At 53.7% G+C, this 12,283-nt stretch overlaps 2 protein-coding genes across 3 annotated transcripts in view; one reads left to right on the top strand and one right to left on the bottom strand.

Moving 5' to 3' along the window:
- Cep70 (centrosomal protein 70) overlaps positions 1–3,882 on the top strand; it is a 62,501-nt gene extending 58,619 nt beyond the window's left edge. The window contains exon 19 of the mRNA XM_078043399.1: positions 913–3,882. The gene's annotated coding sequence lies outside the window, so the exon portion shown is untranslated. The remainder of the gene's footprint in view (positions 1–912) is intronic.
- The window catches only part of Esyt3 (extended synaptotagmin 3), a 41,456-nt gene that overhangs the window by 6,175 nt on the left and 22,998 nt on the right, over positions 1–12,283 (bottom strand). For both annotated transcript variants that reach the window (XM_005328014.4, XM_040269881.2), the window contains 13 exons: positions 10,886–10,952; positions 10,193–10,282; positions 9,669–9,724; positions 8,207–8,327; positions 5,887–6,057; positions 4,968–5,050; positions 3,224–3,272; positions 2,757–2,846; positions 2,238–2,300; positions 2,075–2,137; positions 1,469–1,537; positions 933–1,019; positions 218–367 (listed from right to left, as the gene is read on the bottom strand). In XM_005328014.4, coding sequence (XP_005328071.1) covers positions 218–367; positions 933–1,019; positions 1,469–1,537; positions 2,075–2,137; positions 2,238–2,300; positions 2,757–2,846; positions 3,224–3,272; positions 4,968–5,050; positions 5,887–6,057; positions 8,207–8,327; positions 9,669–9,724; positions 10,193–10,282; positions 10,886–10,952 — 1,159 coding nt within the window. The remainder of the gene's footprint in view (positions 1–217; positions 368–932; positions 1,020–1,468; positions 1,538–2,074; positions 2,138–2,237; positions 2,301–2,756; positions 2,847–3,223; positions 3,273–4,967; positions 5,051–5,886; positions 6,058–8,206; positions 8,328–9,668; positions 9,725–10,192; positions 10,283–10,885; positions 10,953–12,283) is intronic.

Genomic DNA, 12,283 nt, shown 5'->3' with positions numbered 1-12,283 from the left:
AACAAGGGTTACGGAGGATAGCTGTAAAGGTTCAATGCAGAAGTTCTAGGAGGGACTGAAAAATAGGGAAGAGGCAGTATTTGAAGGAATATCAGCTGACAATATTCCAAGAGATGAAAACCAAATCCATTTCCTGGCATCTTCAGCACAGAGTAGTTTCTTCATGCTGGGACAGTTCACCTTGCTCCACCCCCATCCCCCAGGCCGAGGGGCTTACCCGAAGCACCAGCCTCATGGAGATGAGACTGTCCAGGCCAGAGTGGTCCAGCTGAAAGCGCTGCTCCAGGGTGAGGTCAGCGTAGGGGAGGATCTGGCATAGCGGGAACTCCAGCACTCCCAGAGCGCACTCCTGGTCATCATCTAGCACCTGGGCCAGTTAGAGGGGGAACTAAATCCACCTATACCATGACTAAGTCTGAGCTGGGTAGCTACTGGCATCTGGTCTCTGCCTGCAAGTGCTCCGAGCTAGTCAAGTGGCCAGGGCCATCGGGCTTTAGAGACCATGGGCTGAGCTGCTCCACAATGGACTGTCCAAGCAGGGCCCCAAATCCCTCAGCTCCTCAATTTCTTGTCCATGAAATCTTGGGCAAATCATTGATTTAGCCTCTATCTCCTCATGGGTGAAATAAATGAAATAAAGACTCTCTTCCCCAGATCTTTTGTAAAGATTAAATGAAAAAAAAATTGAAATCTGCCATTATCAATGTCCTGAGTATAGTCTAAAGCTACTTTGTAACAACTATAAAGACCCTTGTGTAGGGACAACCTCCTCCACAATGACCTTAGGCACCCGTCTGGAGGAGGAGACAAGGCCTTGGGGGGCCTCAGTCTCCTCTCCCTCATAGGCCCTGACTCACTGCCAGAACCGCTGGATGCGCATGTCAGACTCACAACCTCTTAACTGTGTTCTAGGAGCCCAGCTTCAAGCACACCTTCAGGCGGAGGTGCTCAGCTGCCACACTGTGCACAAAGAAGGAGAACACCTGGCTCCACACCGGGTCCTTGCTGTGGGGACAGATCTGGGAACAGAAGGAGGAGAGAGCACAGATACTGGTACCTGCTGCTTTCAGTCTGGCCCCAGAGATCAGATATTACATGCTTTAGTGGGGGACTGCACAAGGACCACACAGCCAGATTCAAAATGCTGACAGTGCTCTGCAGGGAAGTATGGGGACTAAAAACTCATATCATGAAGGCTCACTGAGCCCAGAGCTGACAGAATTCCTGGTGCTGGGATAAAGGACACAGGCTGTAGGGCCAGGCCAAGCTTGAACCCCAATTCTGCTGCTTTGTACAATTGCTCTTGGGAAAGACCTCAGCTTCAGCTATAAAACTATTTTGGAGGTTATCATGAGGACTAAAGAGCCTACTAAGTCCTCAGTGTAGGGGAATTTCTTCCTTTCTGCCTCCGTCCCTGAGGGCTGGGGCCCAACTTCCTTGGCCCAGGCCTACGCACCCGCTGTCTTACCTTACTTGTATGCGTCTTCTTGCCTACAGTCAGCTTCACATAGGAAGAAGGGTCTCTGCTGACCTTGTTCTGTGAGGAGGCAAACTCACAGCATTCAGGGTAGTGCTGTCAGGGTCAGCTTCAGACACCAACCCGTCAGTGGCTCCTGGGGTAACCAACTGCTTCCCTTTGAGAGAGGAGGGCCCTGTGCTCCCAGGCCCTCTGGGCAGTAGTTACTATGTGAGCACCAGGACAGGACTGGCCTCAGGAGAGGCTTGATTACAGACTAGAGGCCCGAGCTGGCTTGGTAAGCACAGGTCCTTATTCCCTGGGGCTATGGAAATAGATGGTGAAGTCATGTTCCAGTCCTCACAGACCCAGGCAATAACCTTCTGGGTCTCATTTATAAAAGGGCAATAAAAGCTACTGACATCAGTCATCAGGGGACTCAGATGACAAATAGGGGCAAGTTGCTTAGTCCAGTGCTTGGTACATGGTGGATCCATGGAATGGTCCCCTTGTTGTCCCCTGACTGTATGCACAGACTGGTGCAGAAGATAAGCTGTGGTTACTTTCTGGGGTGGGGGGAGGCCGTAATTTGCCCTTGCTTTGCACATCCACACTTACCCTGGCAAACCTGGAGAGTTTTTTGGCTCTATATTCACCATTCAGGTAGTCGAAAGGGTTTCTCTGCAGCACCAGAAGAAATGGAGTTAAAGCAACACGTAAACTTTTGGAAGTAATAGGCACAAAGCAGGGTGTGTGTGACCCTGAAAACGTCACCACTCACCGGCAGGTTGCAGGCATTCTCCAAGAAGACCACAAGGATGGCAGTGGAGAGGCCACCATGGTCCTACAAACAGTAACAGGATCTCACTGGGTGTCCCCAGCAGCAGGACACACCTGCTGGTTTTGCAGATGACACAGCAAAAAGAAGCCAACCCTTACTCTCCAGACCAACTGTAAGATCTCTCATGGCCTAGCTTTTTGTTGAGGATAAGAATACAACAAACGGCAGCATGACAGATTCAAGTTAGACACAAAGGTGATTTCCCTGTTGACCTGGGATGACAGGCATTGACACAGAGCTCTTGACCTCGACTTCCCTAAACATGATTGAGATGCTTAGAAGCTTGTATGCTAAGAGATTAGGGGTTTCCCTGGGTGGAGAGAGGGGGCTGAGTGACATGTTTTCCAGGACCTGAGCAAGAAGTAAGGGGCTTCATCTCCTCCCTTGCCTCTTCCTGTACACAGCCTGCACGTACCTGTACCCGCTCTTGCTAGGGAGCCTGTGACATCCCGCACTCACCTCAGTCATAGCGTCCTGGTCAGTGAGCAGTGACAGCCACTCTAGCCGCAGGTGCAGCCGCCCACTGTTTGTATCATTCAGGACAAACCACTGTAAGGTGGGGTGGGAGAGGGAAGTTCAGAAAGAGGGCCAGGGAGAGGCTACTGACCCTTTTTGGAACACTCAGTCATGGGCTCAGCAGGAGGGTGGGCAGACGGGTTCCAGGAGGGCAAGTGGTACTCAGCATGGACAGACCCACCCTGCAATGGCACATCCCCTGCTGGGATCCTCACTCTGGACATTTCCCAGGGAAGCTTCTTCTAACCCAGGCCCTGGGTTTCCCTGGAGCCACCTGTGCCTTACCCAGCTCTTGTCCCCAAGAATGGGGTGTATGCAGCCAGCACAGAAGGCCCCATTTCCCAGGACAATCTGCCAGGGCTGCCTTTGGGAAGTGGGCCAACCCCCCATCAGGAACTGTGGCACTTTACCTCATCCACCACTCTGTTTGTCATGACGTCCCCCAGGCAGATCTGCAGGCTGGAACACACAGGGAGAGGGGGTCAGCACAAAGGAGGAGCGCAGAGGGGGCCCTGGAGGCCCATCTTGGAATCTACCTGGGGCCGTTAAGTCAACAGATCTTTTTCATCCCAAGAATCAATGGGATGTCGAACTTCCATTCAAGTGAAGGAAGGACTAGCTGACCACTGGGCACATGGTGCAAGGGAGGCAGGCGCCTCCCAGACAAAGGGGCTACTGGACATGTTGCCTCTGGACCTCTCAGCAGCAGGGCTACTGGCATTTTGAATGTGATGATTCTTTATTGTGCAAAACTGCCCATGCGTCACAGGGATTTAGCCTCCCTGGCCTGTGCCCTCTGCACGCTGCTCAGTGCTGCAAGCACCACCCCCAGTCACCTTAACAGAATGCCCTCTTAGAAACTGCCCCCAGGTACCCTGCAAGGGCTAAGATTGTGTGAGAGGTGGTGACTCCCACAGTACAGCGTCCCCTCGCTCACTCGCTCAGCCACATACGGCATGAGCCACAAACCACTCCTCTAATTTGCAACACTGAAACTACAACTGTTTCATTAAGATGGAAAATAAAGATGACAGGCAACACCTGTTGGTGAGCTGTTTCTTAGCTGTCAGGCTGTCTCCCATTTGGTTTTATTTCCACTTTTTATAATGACATATTCATGGAATCAAGCAAGGGGGCAGGGTGTGAGACTAGAAACTCTCTTCTTTGCCTCTGGCCTAGAGGCGAGCAGTGCTAGCAGTTTCCAGGCTCCTCTGCGCATGTGAACACATTCAGGTCCTCTGGATCCCATGACACAGAGCTTCCCTACCTACAAATTGGGTATCAATCAGCACATAGATGTTACTTTTTTTTTTTTTGTACTGAGGAGTGAACCAGGGGTGTTTAACCGCTGAGCCACCTCCCTAGCCCTTTTTATCTTGAGGCAGTATCTCACTAAGTTGCTTGGGGCCTTGCTAAACTGCTGAGATTGGGGCTGAATTTGTGACCCTCCTGCCTTAGCTTCCTAAGGAACTGGGATTATAGGCATGTAACACCACACCTGGCTTCTACTTTGTTTTTAAAAGTACAGAATACTCTGACATTCAGCAATGGCAACTTATTTGAACATTGGACCAGTGCCCTGGGACTGGACATCCATTCATGTTTCCAGGGTGAGGAGGGGGTGTGTTCTGCTACCACAAATACTTACACAATAGCATTTTGAGTACGAATGCTTTTATTTTGTAGGAGATTCCTGGACATGGGACTGCCTGACCCAAAGACATGTAAATCTGAAGGTCTGATGGCCAGTCCTACCCCAGCCATTTCAACCTTCCTAGAATCCCGAGGGAGTGGCCAATGTTCTTTGGAACTGGATCCCTTGTCATCCATGCCAGCCTTGCCCTCTGCTCCAAGTGGGGACTCTGGGTACATTGTCAGGAGGGCAGAAAGCAGAGCCCATCATGCAAAATACGTGGGGTTCTCTCTGGCCTGCCCCAGGGTTTAGGTCAGGGGTGGAGACTTGAGAGACATCCAGGAAAGTGAGTGGCAGAACTGTGGTTGGTGGGACAGGCTGCCTGGCACAGTCACCATGTCAAGGTGACCAGAGAGGGTTGCAGGTCAGTAAGCAATGAGAGTAGGGGTGCCTGGGTCCTCACAGGCTCAGCCCACAGCCCCAGACAGGGGAGGTCCAAGGCCCAGTTCCACCCTCCTCACCTGCCAAGGAAGTCATCCCTGTCCGTGTCCTCGTCATACAGGTCCACCTCCAGGTCCTGCCCAGGGACTTCATACACCATGAACTGAAAGGAGAGAGGTGTCCTGACCAATAGGTAGCGACTGATCCATCAGCCCTTATGACCTGAGGGAGCCAAATCCCAGCCTGTTGCGCAGGCAGGTTCCTGGCCTTTTAATTGCCTCAGAACCCCACCCACAAGGAGGAAAGGATGCCCCTCACACAGGGTGGAGGAGGCTAGAGAACATGAACAAATAGTAGGGGCAGTGGCTGCTATCTACTCTGCCTTGGGCCTGTGGATTCTGGAGCACTTGCCCATCACACTCCCTTGGCCCCATGGCTGTGGCACCCCAGGACACTGATCCACCCTTTATCACTCTGTTTCCCTATCTTGGCCCATTTGTGACAGCACACAGATGGCTGGTTGTGAGGGGAAGTTAGAGAGGGCACCAAGGTGGCAGCCCTGGAATGTGAAATTGGAGGGGTCTTCGAGGTCTTAACAGACTGTGGGTCCACCCTTCAAGTAGCAGGGACTATGGGTGGACCTAATGAAGGACTTCAGGTTCCTGATGTGTGGCTCTAGCAGGGAAGGCTGGGGTGTGGGCAGAACTGCCTGTCTGAGGGTCTTTTTTTTCTTTGAGAATTTCCAACAAAGCTACTTCTGGTACGGAAAGAAGATAGGGGAATTTGCCCGCATGCTGAAAATATGGGACCAGGGCAGCCCACCTCCAGAGGCCTGGTGGATATGGTCAGGAATCACACCAACCTGCCTGCCCATCTCCAAGTCCCATGGCTAGCCAGAGCTTCTCCACAGGACAAGGCCCCACCTTGACTGTGCCCAGCCAGCCCAGATGAAACCTCTAGACACCCAGGACTGTCAAAAGAGGCCAAGGAGACCCTTACCTCAAATACCTCATTCCAGGTGGGGTTCAGGTTCTTGTAGATGGTCCTGCTCCGGAAGTGCTGCAAGCCGATGCTCACCTTGGCATAGGGGTCTGATTTGCCTCCAAGTCCCAGGAAGCCGTCCTTTGCGGACAGCTTCTCAGCTTCCAGCAAGTAGACTCTGATCACCCCCTGGAAAATGCCCCAGCCCAGGGCTCACAGCTGCTTCCTGGGCTGCATCAGCCATCAAGGCCCAGGAAAGCAGGGCCACAGTCATCAGAGATCACTACCACCCCCAGCTCACCTGCTCCATGGTCTGGATGGGGAGGTGGAAGCCAGAGACAGCAATGAGCTGGCCAAAGCCACACAGCAAGTGATGGTAGGACCTCAGGCTCTCCCAGTGCACCAGCATGTTCTACCGTGTCTCTGACCCTCCCACCCACCCTGCCTCCAAACTGCCACATGGAGGGCTATTCAAATGCACCCATTTCCTGTCCTGTACCAACAATCATGTCGCCTCAGGAGCTTCCTCCTTCCCATCAGCCCTCTTCACGTAACCTGCATATAGACTGCGTCCTAACATCATTTCTTCTCCACACCCAGTAGAGCATCCTGTGGGCACTGCCTGCTGCTGGTAGGAAGTCCCTCTACTCATTAAGGCCCCACACCAAGTGTCAGCCACCACACCCTGGGCCATGCCACAGCACAGAGCTCTTCTACACACTCATAGAGGGATGTTCAAAAAGAAATGAAAACTAAAACACTCTTAATAACAAACAGCACAGGAAATCTGAAAAGAACAATTCACAGAGCTTGAGGTCTGCCGCCATCCTGGAACTACTTCTTTAGAAATAGCAGTAAATACATATGCATTTTCCCCTTGACCCACATTTTCCCTTTGTTCCCATATCTGGGAACCTATCCCAAAGGCATGCTGGCAAAAATATAGGATGACACCTGCACAAGGCTATTCACTGCACTGTATCTGTAACAGCAAAAGTCCAGACATATGACCTAACTGTCCATCAAGGGGTGAACCAGCTTCAGTACATTCCCACAGTGAAGAGCCTCCCAGCAGCTGTGAAGGAATGAGGGCGGTCTCCATGCTGCCATTGTGAGACTTCCACAACCCAGTGAGTGACAAAAACAAGGTAGGGAAACTGCAGTAGGCTACATCTTCCCAAGGAAGGGGACTATGAAGATAATCAAATATGTGCACATAGGACCGTATATATCTATCTATTCTTAATGAAAACCAACCAAGGAAAAATAATGGCAGGATAAACCATTAGTTATAGGAAAGAAGGATCCACTGGAGGGAACAAGAGGTAGAAGTTGAATTTCTTAAAGTATAATTTGGTTTTTATATAATACTTTAGAAACTCACAACTATTTGCATAATTGTAAAAGGAAATTAAGGTAACAATTAAGTCGTAAAAAATAGACTGAAACAAACAAATGTAAACATTTGTGGCCAAATAGAACTATTCCAAGGGAGTCTAAATTGTAGTAGTGTGACTACTCATACGTCCCAAGTGGGTCATACTCTAAGGACAGTGGGACATACTCTAAGGACAGCAAGTCTTTGGTAATTGTGATATGGGAGGATGCATTTGTATTGTTACTTGGGGACCATCACACATACAGTGCAGGCCACACTAGTGGGCCACCATGGGAAGACTGAGAGGACATATGAGCTGTATCCCCAGCCAGCCTGGGTTTTCTGGGGTCCCCCCCCCCCGGCCCGGCTCAGCAGATGTGTGCCCCATTCATCAAGAAGGCCATGCTCTTACCTGGTGCTGAGGGTAAGAATGGGTGCTTTCCCCTCTCTTGGGGTCCTGATGCCCAGCCCCTAGGCGTTCAGTCCCACAGCCAAGACACCTTTCTGTAGAGATGCCATATGACTGTCCCCAAGGACGTCCTGAGCTGGCCCCAGGATGGGGAAACAATGTGGCTCAGTGCCCACGAAGTGCCAGCACCAGCTCAACTGAGACTCTTCCTCAGTAGGCCCAAAGGTTCTTCCTGACCCAAACTGACAGAGTCCAGGGACCTCCTGGGGTGTTATGGGAATGACTGCACACAGTCCTCAACACAAGCCACAGGGGGTGCCAGGAGCACAGAAGAGAATGTGCCTGGGCTCTGCCCCTCCCTGGATGGTAAAATGACTTCAGGCAAAGTCATCCCACCTCCTGGCCTCAGTCTCCACCCTATGAAATGGGATGCCAGCCCTCGAAGGGTAGAAATTGGGATCAGTATCTGAGAATGCATTTCAGGACACCTCCCCAGCCGCCCAGGTGTCCCTCCACACTGATGCTGCGGCCAGCACCAGGTACTCACTCACACAGGGCAAAGGGAAGCGCAGGTTGGTCACATCCAGGCCCTTCTTCACAGGCACAGTCACGCGGTTGGGCAGCACCAGGTGGGCAGCAATGAGGTCCTCCAGCAGGCTGTCCGACACTTCACTGGGGTATCAGGCATGACAACTATAGCAGGGTAACACTCCCTCCCCATGCCACCTGTTCCTCCACCCAGCCTCAGCACTGGAACCGACAGCCCAGCTTGGTGTGAGCCCTGACAGGCAGCCTGACCCCTTCCCACCTGGATGGAGGTGGCTATCCATTTTGACAAACCCTGATATTCTGTCCCAAATAGCAGCCCTCCCCCCTGCACCCCCTGGCACCCACCACCCCAGTCCTGCTTTGTTCTCTGGATGGCCAAGAACAGACCCTGGGCCTGGGTTTGATCTCAGCTCAACTGCCCCCTAGTTGTGTGACCTTAGGTATATCACCCGCCTCTGTGCACCTGGGTTCCCTCATCTCTAGGAGGTCGGCTAGCAATGTCGGCCTCCTTGAGTAGCTGTAGGGGAAGAGACGTGTGCGGTGCCTGGACCATGGAAACACTACGCAAGAGCTGGCTACTGTAGCCCTCTGCTGCCTGGCACGCCCCTGTTCTCATTATAGCTCACCTCGTTCTCCCCCAAACAGGGATATAGGGACAGGAGGGACACACAGTGAGTGCTCAACAAATGTTGTTTGAATGAAAGAAGTGCTTACCCTGGCCAGTCCCTGTCCCTCCTTCCTGGGGAGGCATGTCTGAGGGGCTGGAGCCCTCCTCTGCGCCTCATCAGGGGCCTGGGACCTCCAGACCAGCCCCTCCTCACCAGCCTCCGCTGTGACAGCCAGCCCCTCCTGTGCCTGAGTTCATGACCACAGTCATGAGGCCACCTGGACTTCTCACCACAGACATGGGCTAGGGAGGGGCTGGCTTGAAGAATGAAGAGGATACCTGGATGTGCCCAATCCCAGTGTATGGTCAATACATCCCCAAATGCTCTCCCAGGGACCTTGAGTCAGAGGAACCAGGCTTCCCTTTAACTGACCACAGGCCCAGAGAAGTGAAATAGCCTGTCCACAGTCACAAATTTGCTAAGTGACAGAGCCAAGAGCTAGCTGGCCTGGGCTCCTCTCTCACTAGCCCCTGTGGTCTCCAGAACATCTCATCTGATCAGAGCCCCAGGACAGGTACCTGAATGCCCCTCAGCCCAACACTGAGTAAAGCACTTCTTGTGTGTGTGTGTGTGTGTGTGTGTGTGTGTGTGTGTGTTCTGGGCATAGCCCTGTCAGCCTCGGCCCACACCTACGGAGGCTCTCCCTGTGGAAGGGAGGGCTCAAGGCTGTCCCCTCTCGCCCCAGTCCTCATGCATGGAACAGGAGGGTGGGCACATCCTTGTGCAGCTCCCGGCACTGACAGCAGAACCCTGTGCCTCCACTGGGGACCCTCCCTGGAGGTTCCCAGGCACTTACTTGATGCCTGGTGCATCCAGCAGGTTGGTCAAGCCTGTCCAGTTGATCTGCAGATGCTACAGGGGCAGGAGGAGGCTGTTAGGCCACAAGGAGCTGAGAACCTCTTCCAAGTACCTCACACCTGCCTGAACAGAGAGCCCAGCCTGCCAGGGTTGCCCCCTGTGGGCAGGTCAGATGGGCAAGGGCACTTCCCTGACCTGCTCGGGCCTTAGCTCAGGATGAAGCCAGGGCTGCCAGCCTGCTGCCTCCTGCCAAGACCCACCACAGGAGGAAGCCTGCCCATTCGGCTGCAGGCTGCCTGGCCTTGGAGAGCCGAGTTTGTGAGCTCTTCTTCAGACCACCTGTGTGCCCCCTCTGGGCTTTGTCTCTTGGTAGGACCAAGTCTGACTCCTCAGGCTGCTAGAGGATTAAGCGAGGCAGGAGCATGAGGGCCTAGCCTGGGGGGGCTATAGCAATGTCCATTCTTGGGCTCCAACCCAAGGGCTCTGCTCAGGAGCATCTCTGCCCCTGTCCCCGGGGCTCACCGGCTTTTGAAGGAAGAACACGGTGACAGCTCCCACGAAGGGCTTGTCCACCAGGAGGGGCTCCAGGATGACCCGCAGGGTGCCCTGCAACTGGATGGGCACAGAGGCTAAGAAAGCAGGTCTTCTTTCTTCTGGTCTGCTGCACTCAGCCGAGGTCATTTCCTACCTTGTTCCATGTCCATATCAGGACCACCTACCCTAGGCCACCTGCTGTCACAGTAGGGACCACACTAGGCGTGCAGGAGCCTGGACATAGCATCAACTCTTGTGCCAGCCACCAAGGCCACAGGCTGACCCCAATCACTTTCTGTGATGTGTTAACCACTCCAGGAGCAGGGACGCAATGTCACTGCGTGTTCCTGGGGTGACATCGCCACCTCCTGCTCTCACCTGGATGTCTAAGTGATGGTTCTTCATCACTCCAGAATGCCTCTCTCCCCCAGGCAGCTGGAGCCACCCAGGGACTTTGCAACCTGAGGCAGGTTGTGCAGCCCTGAGGCAGAGCTGGGACTGAAGCCCAGCACCACTTCCTGGCCATGTAACCCTGGGCCTGCGGTTTCTTCAGTCCCCAGCCTGTGTTTGGTTCCTCACCACCTTTTGCAGCCTGCTCCTGCCTGAGCTGGATCCTGCCTTCCAGGTACTTTTTTCTGTCCCCAGGGGCTGGAACAGAGGCAGTCATGTGGCTCCACCCACCTGGATCCCATTCACACCTGCATGTATCTTCTGCAGCTCCACACTGATCTCACAGTCCCCGATGTAGCTGAAATGGGGAGGGAGAAGGAAGAATGGAGAGGGGGAAGTCCACCCGCTCAGAGAGGTGTGGAAACTTGCCCAGTGTTGCACAGCCTGATCCCTAGCTACTGGCCACCAAATCTAAGCTATGTCACTTGCCACACAGCCTCCCCTACAGCCTCAGCCTTCCTTGATTCTGTTTAGATCCTAACCCAGGTCCAGATCAGGAGAGGTAGCCCCTTAGTCCCCTGCATCTTGGGACAATGACTGACCTTTAGGACAATGACTCTGAACATCACCTTGCCCCATGACACCCAAAGATGGAAAGAATCAGCTCTTGGTAAACACACTGCCCCTCTCTACCACTGCTGCGTCCCTGCCCCATTTCTGCCCGGGTCTCTTTCCAGAAGCAGCCCCAGTGCTTACATCAAGCCACTGCCCAGGGTGTGGGGGGCGGGTGGAGGTGGGCAAAGGTGACAAGGCCTCAGGCTGCAAGAACAGGAGCCCAGGACAAGTGCCCTTGAGGGTAAAGATCAGGAGACTATTAAAGGTCAGAGGACTAAGGGGGATGAGAGTGGCTGAAACACATCTGCAGGTCACAGGCAGAGGAGCCTGACGTCTCAAGTCAGAAATGCTGAGTGGGGGCAGGCAGGATGTGCAGACAGGGGCCCTGGGTACTGCCTGGGAGGCTGGGTGGGTCAGATGGCATCCAGGGGCTCCAACTATTCACACAGGATCTCATGGCAGAGCCTCAAGGGCCAGGAGCACCTGGTGGCCTGGAGACCAATCCCTAAAGAGGGGCGGGTGGCCCCAGAATTGGCTCCCATCTCCCCAGCATGCTCTCAGGGCCAGCTTCTGGGCAAAGATCAGAAAATGAGACACTGGGAAGGAAGGGCGGTCACTCTGGGACTCTGGAGTTGACCCTCTGTCTTTCAAAGCACAACTCAAATCTCACCACCTGCAGGAAGACGCCCTGGACGGAGCCTCCCTTGATGCTGACTCAAGCCCGTTATGAACCTCACTTGAAAGAGGTGCCTGGGTCCCGCCTGCTAACCTAGCTGCTTGTCAGACTTTGCATCCTCCTGGCCTCCAGCTGGCCTTTCTCAATCCGTGCTGGGAACTCCCTGGGCTTCCCTCCCTTGTTCTCTCTGCATCCTGAGGCAGCTGGTCTGACCCTCTAGGTGATCCCAGCCCCGGCTTCCTTGTTATCCAGAATGAGCCAGGGGGTGGGAGAAGCCAGGACTGGGCCGTGGGCCCAGCGAGTGGCAGCTCCCCCAGGACCAGTCATTCTTCCATCCATTTTTCCTGATACTCCTGCCCTTGTGCCCCAGCACAACGAGGGGTTCCACAGCCCAAATC

The sequence above is a fragment of the Ictidomys tridecemlineatus genome, chromosome 3 (assembly GCF_052094955.1).
Source record: "Ictidomys tridecemlineatus isolate mIctTri1 chromosome 3, mIctTri1.hap1, whole genome shotgun sequence".
NCBI classification, from domain to species: Eukaryota; Metazoa; Chordata; class Mammalia; order Rodentia; family Sciuridae; genus Ictidomys; species Ictidomys tridecemlineatus.
The sequence above is the reverse complement of the archived record's forward strand: the minus strand, read 5'-3'. Positions and strand labels throughout refer to the sequence as shown.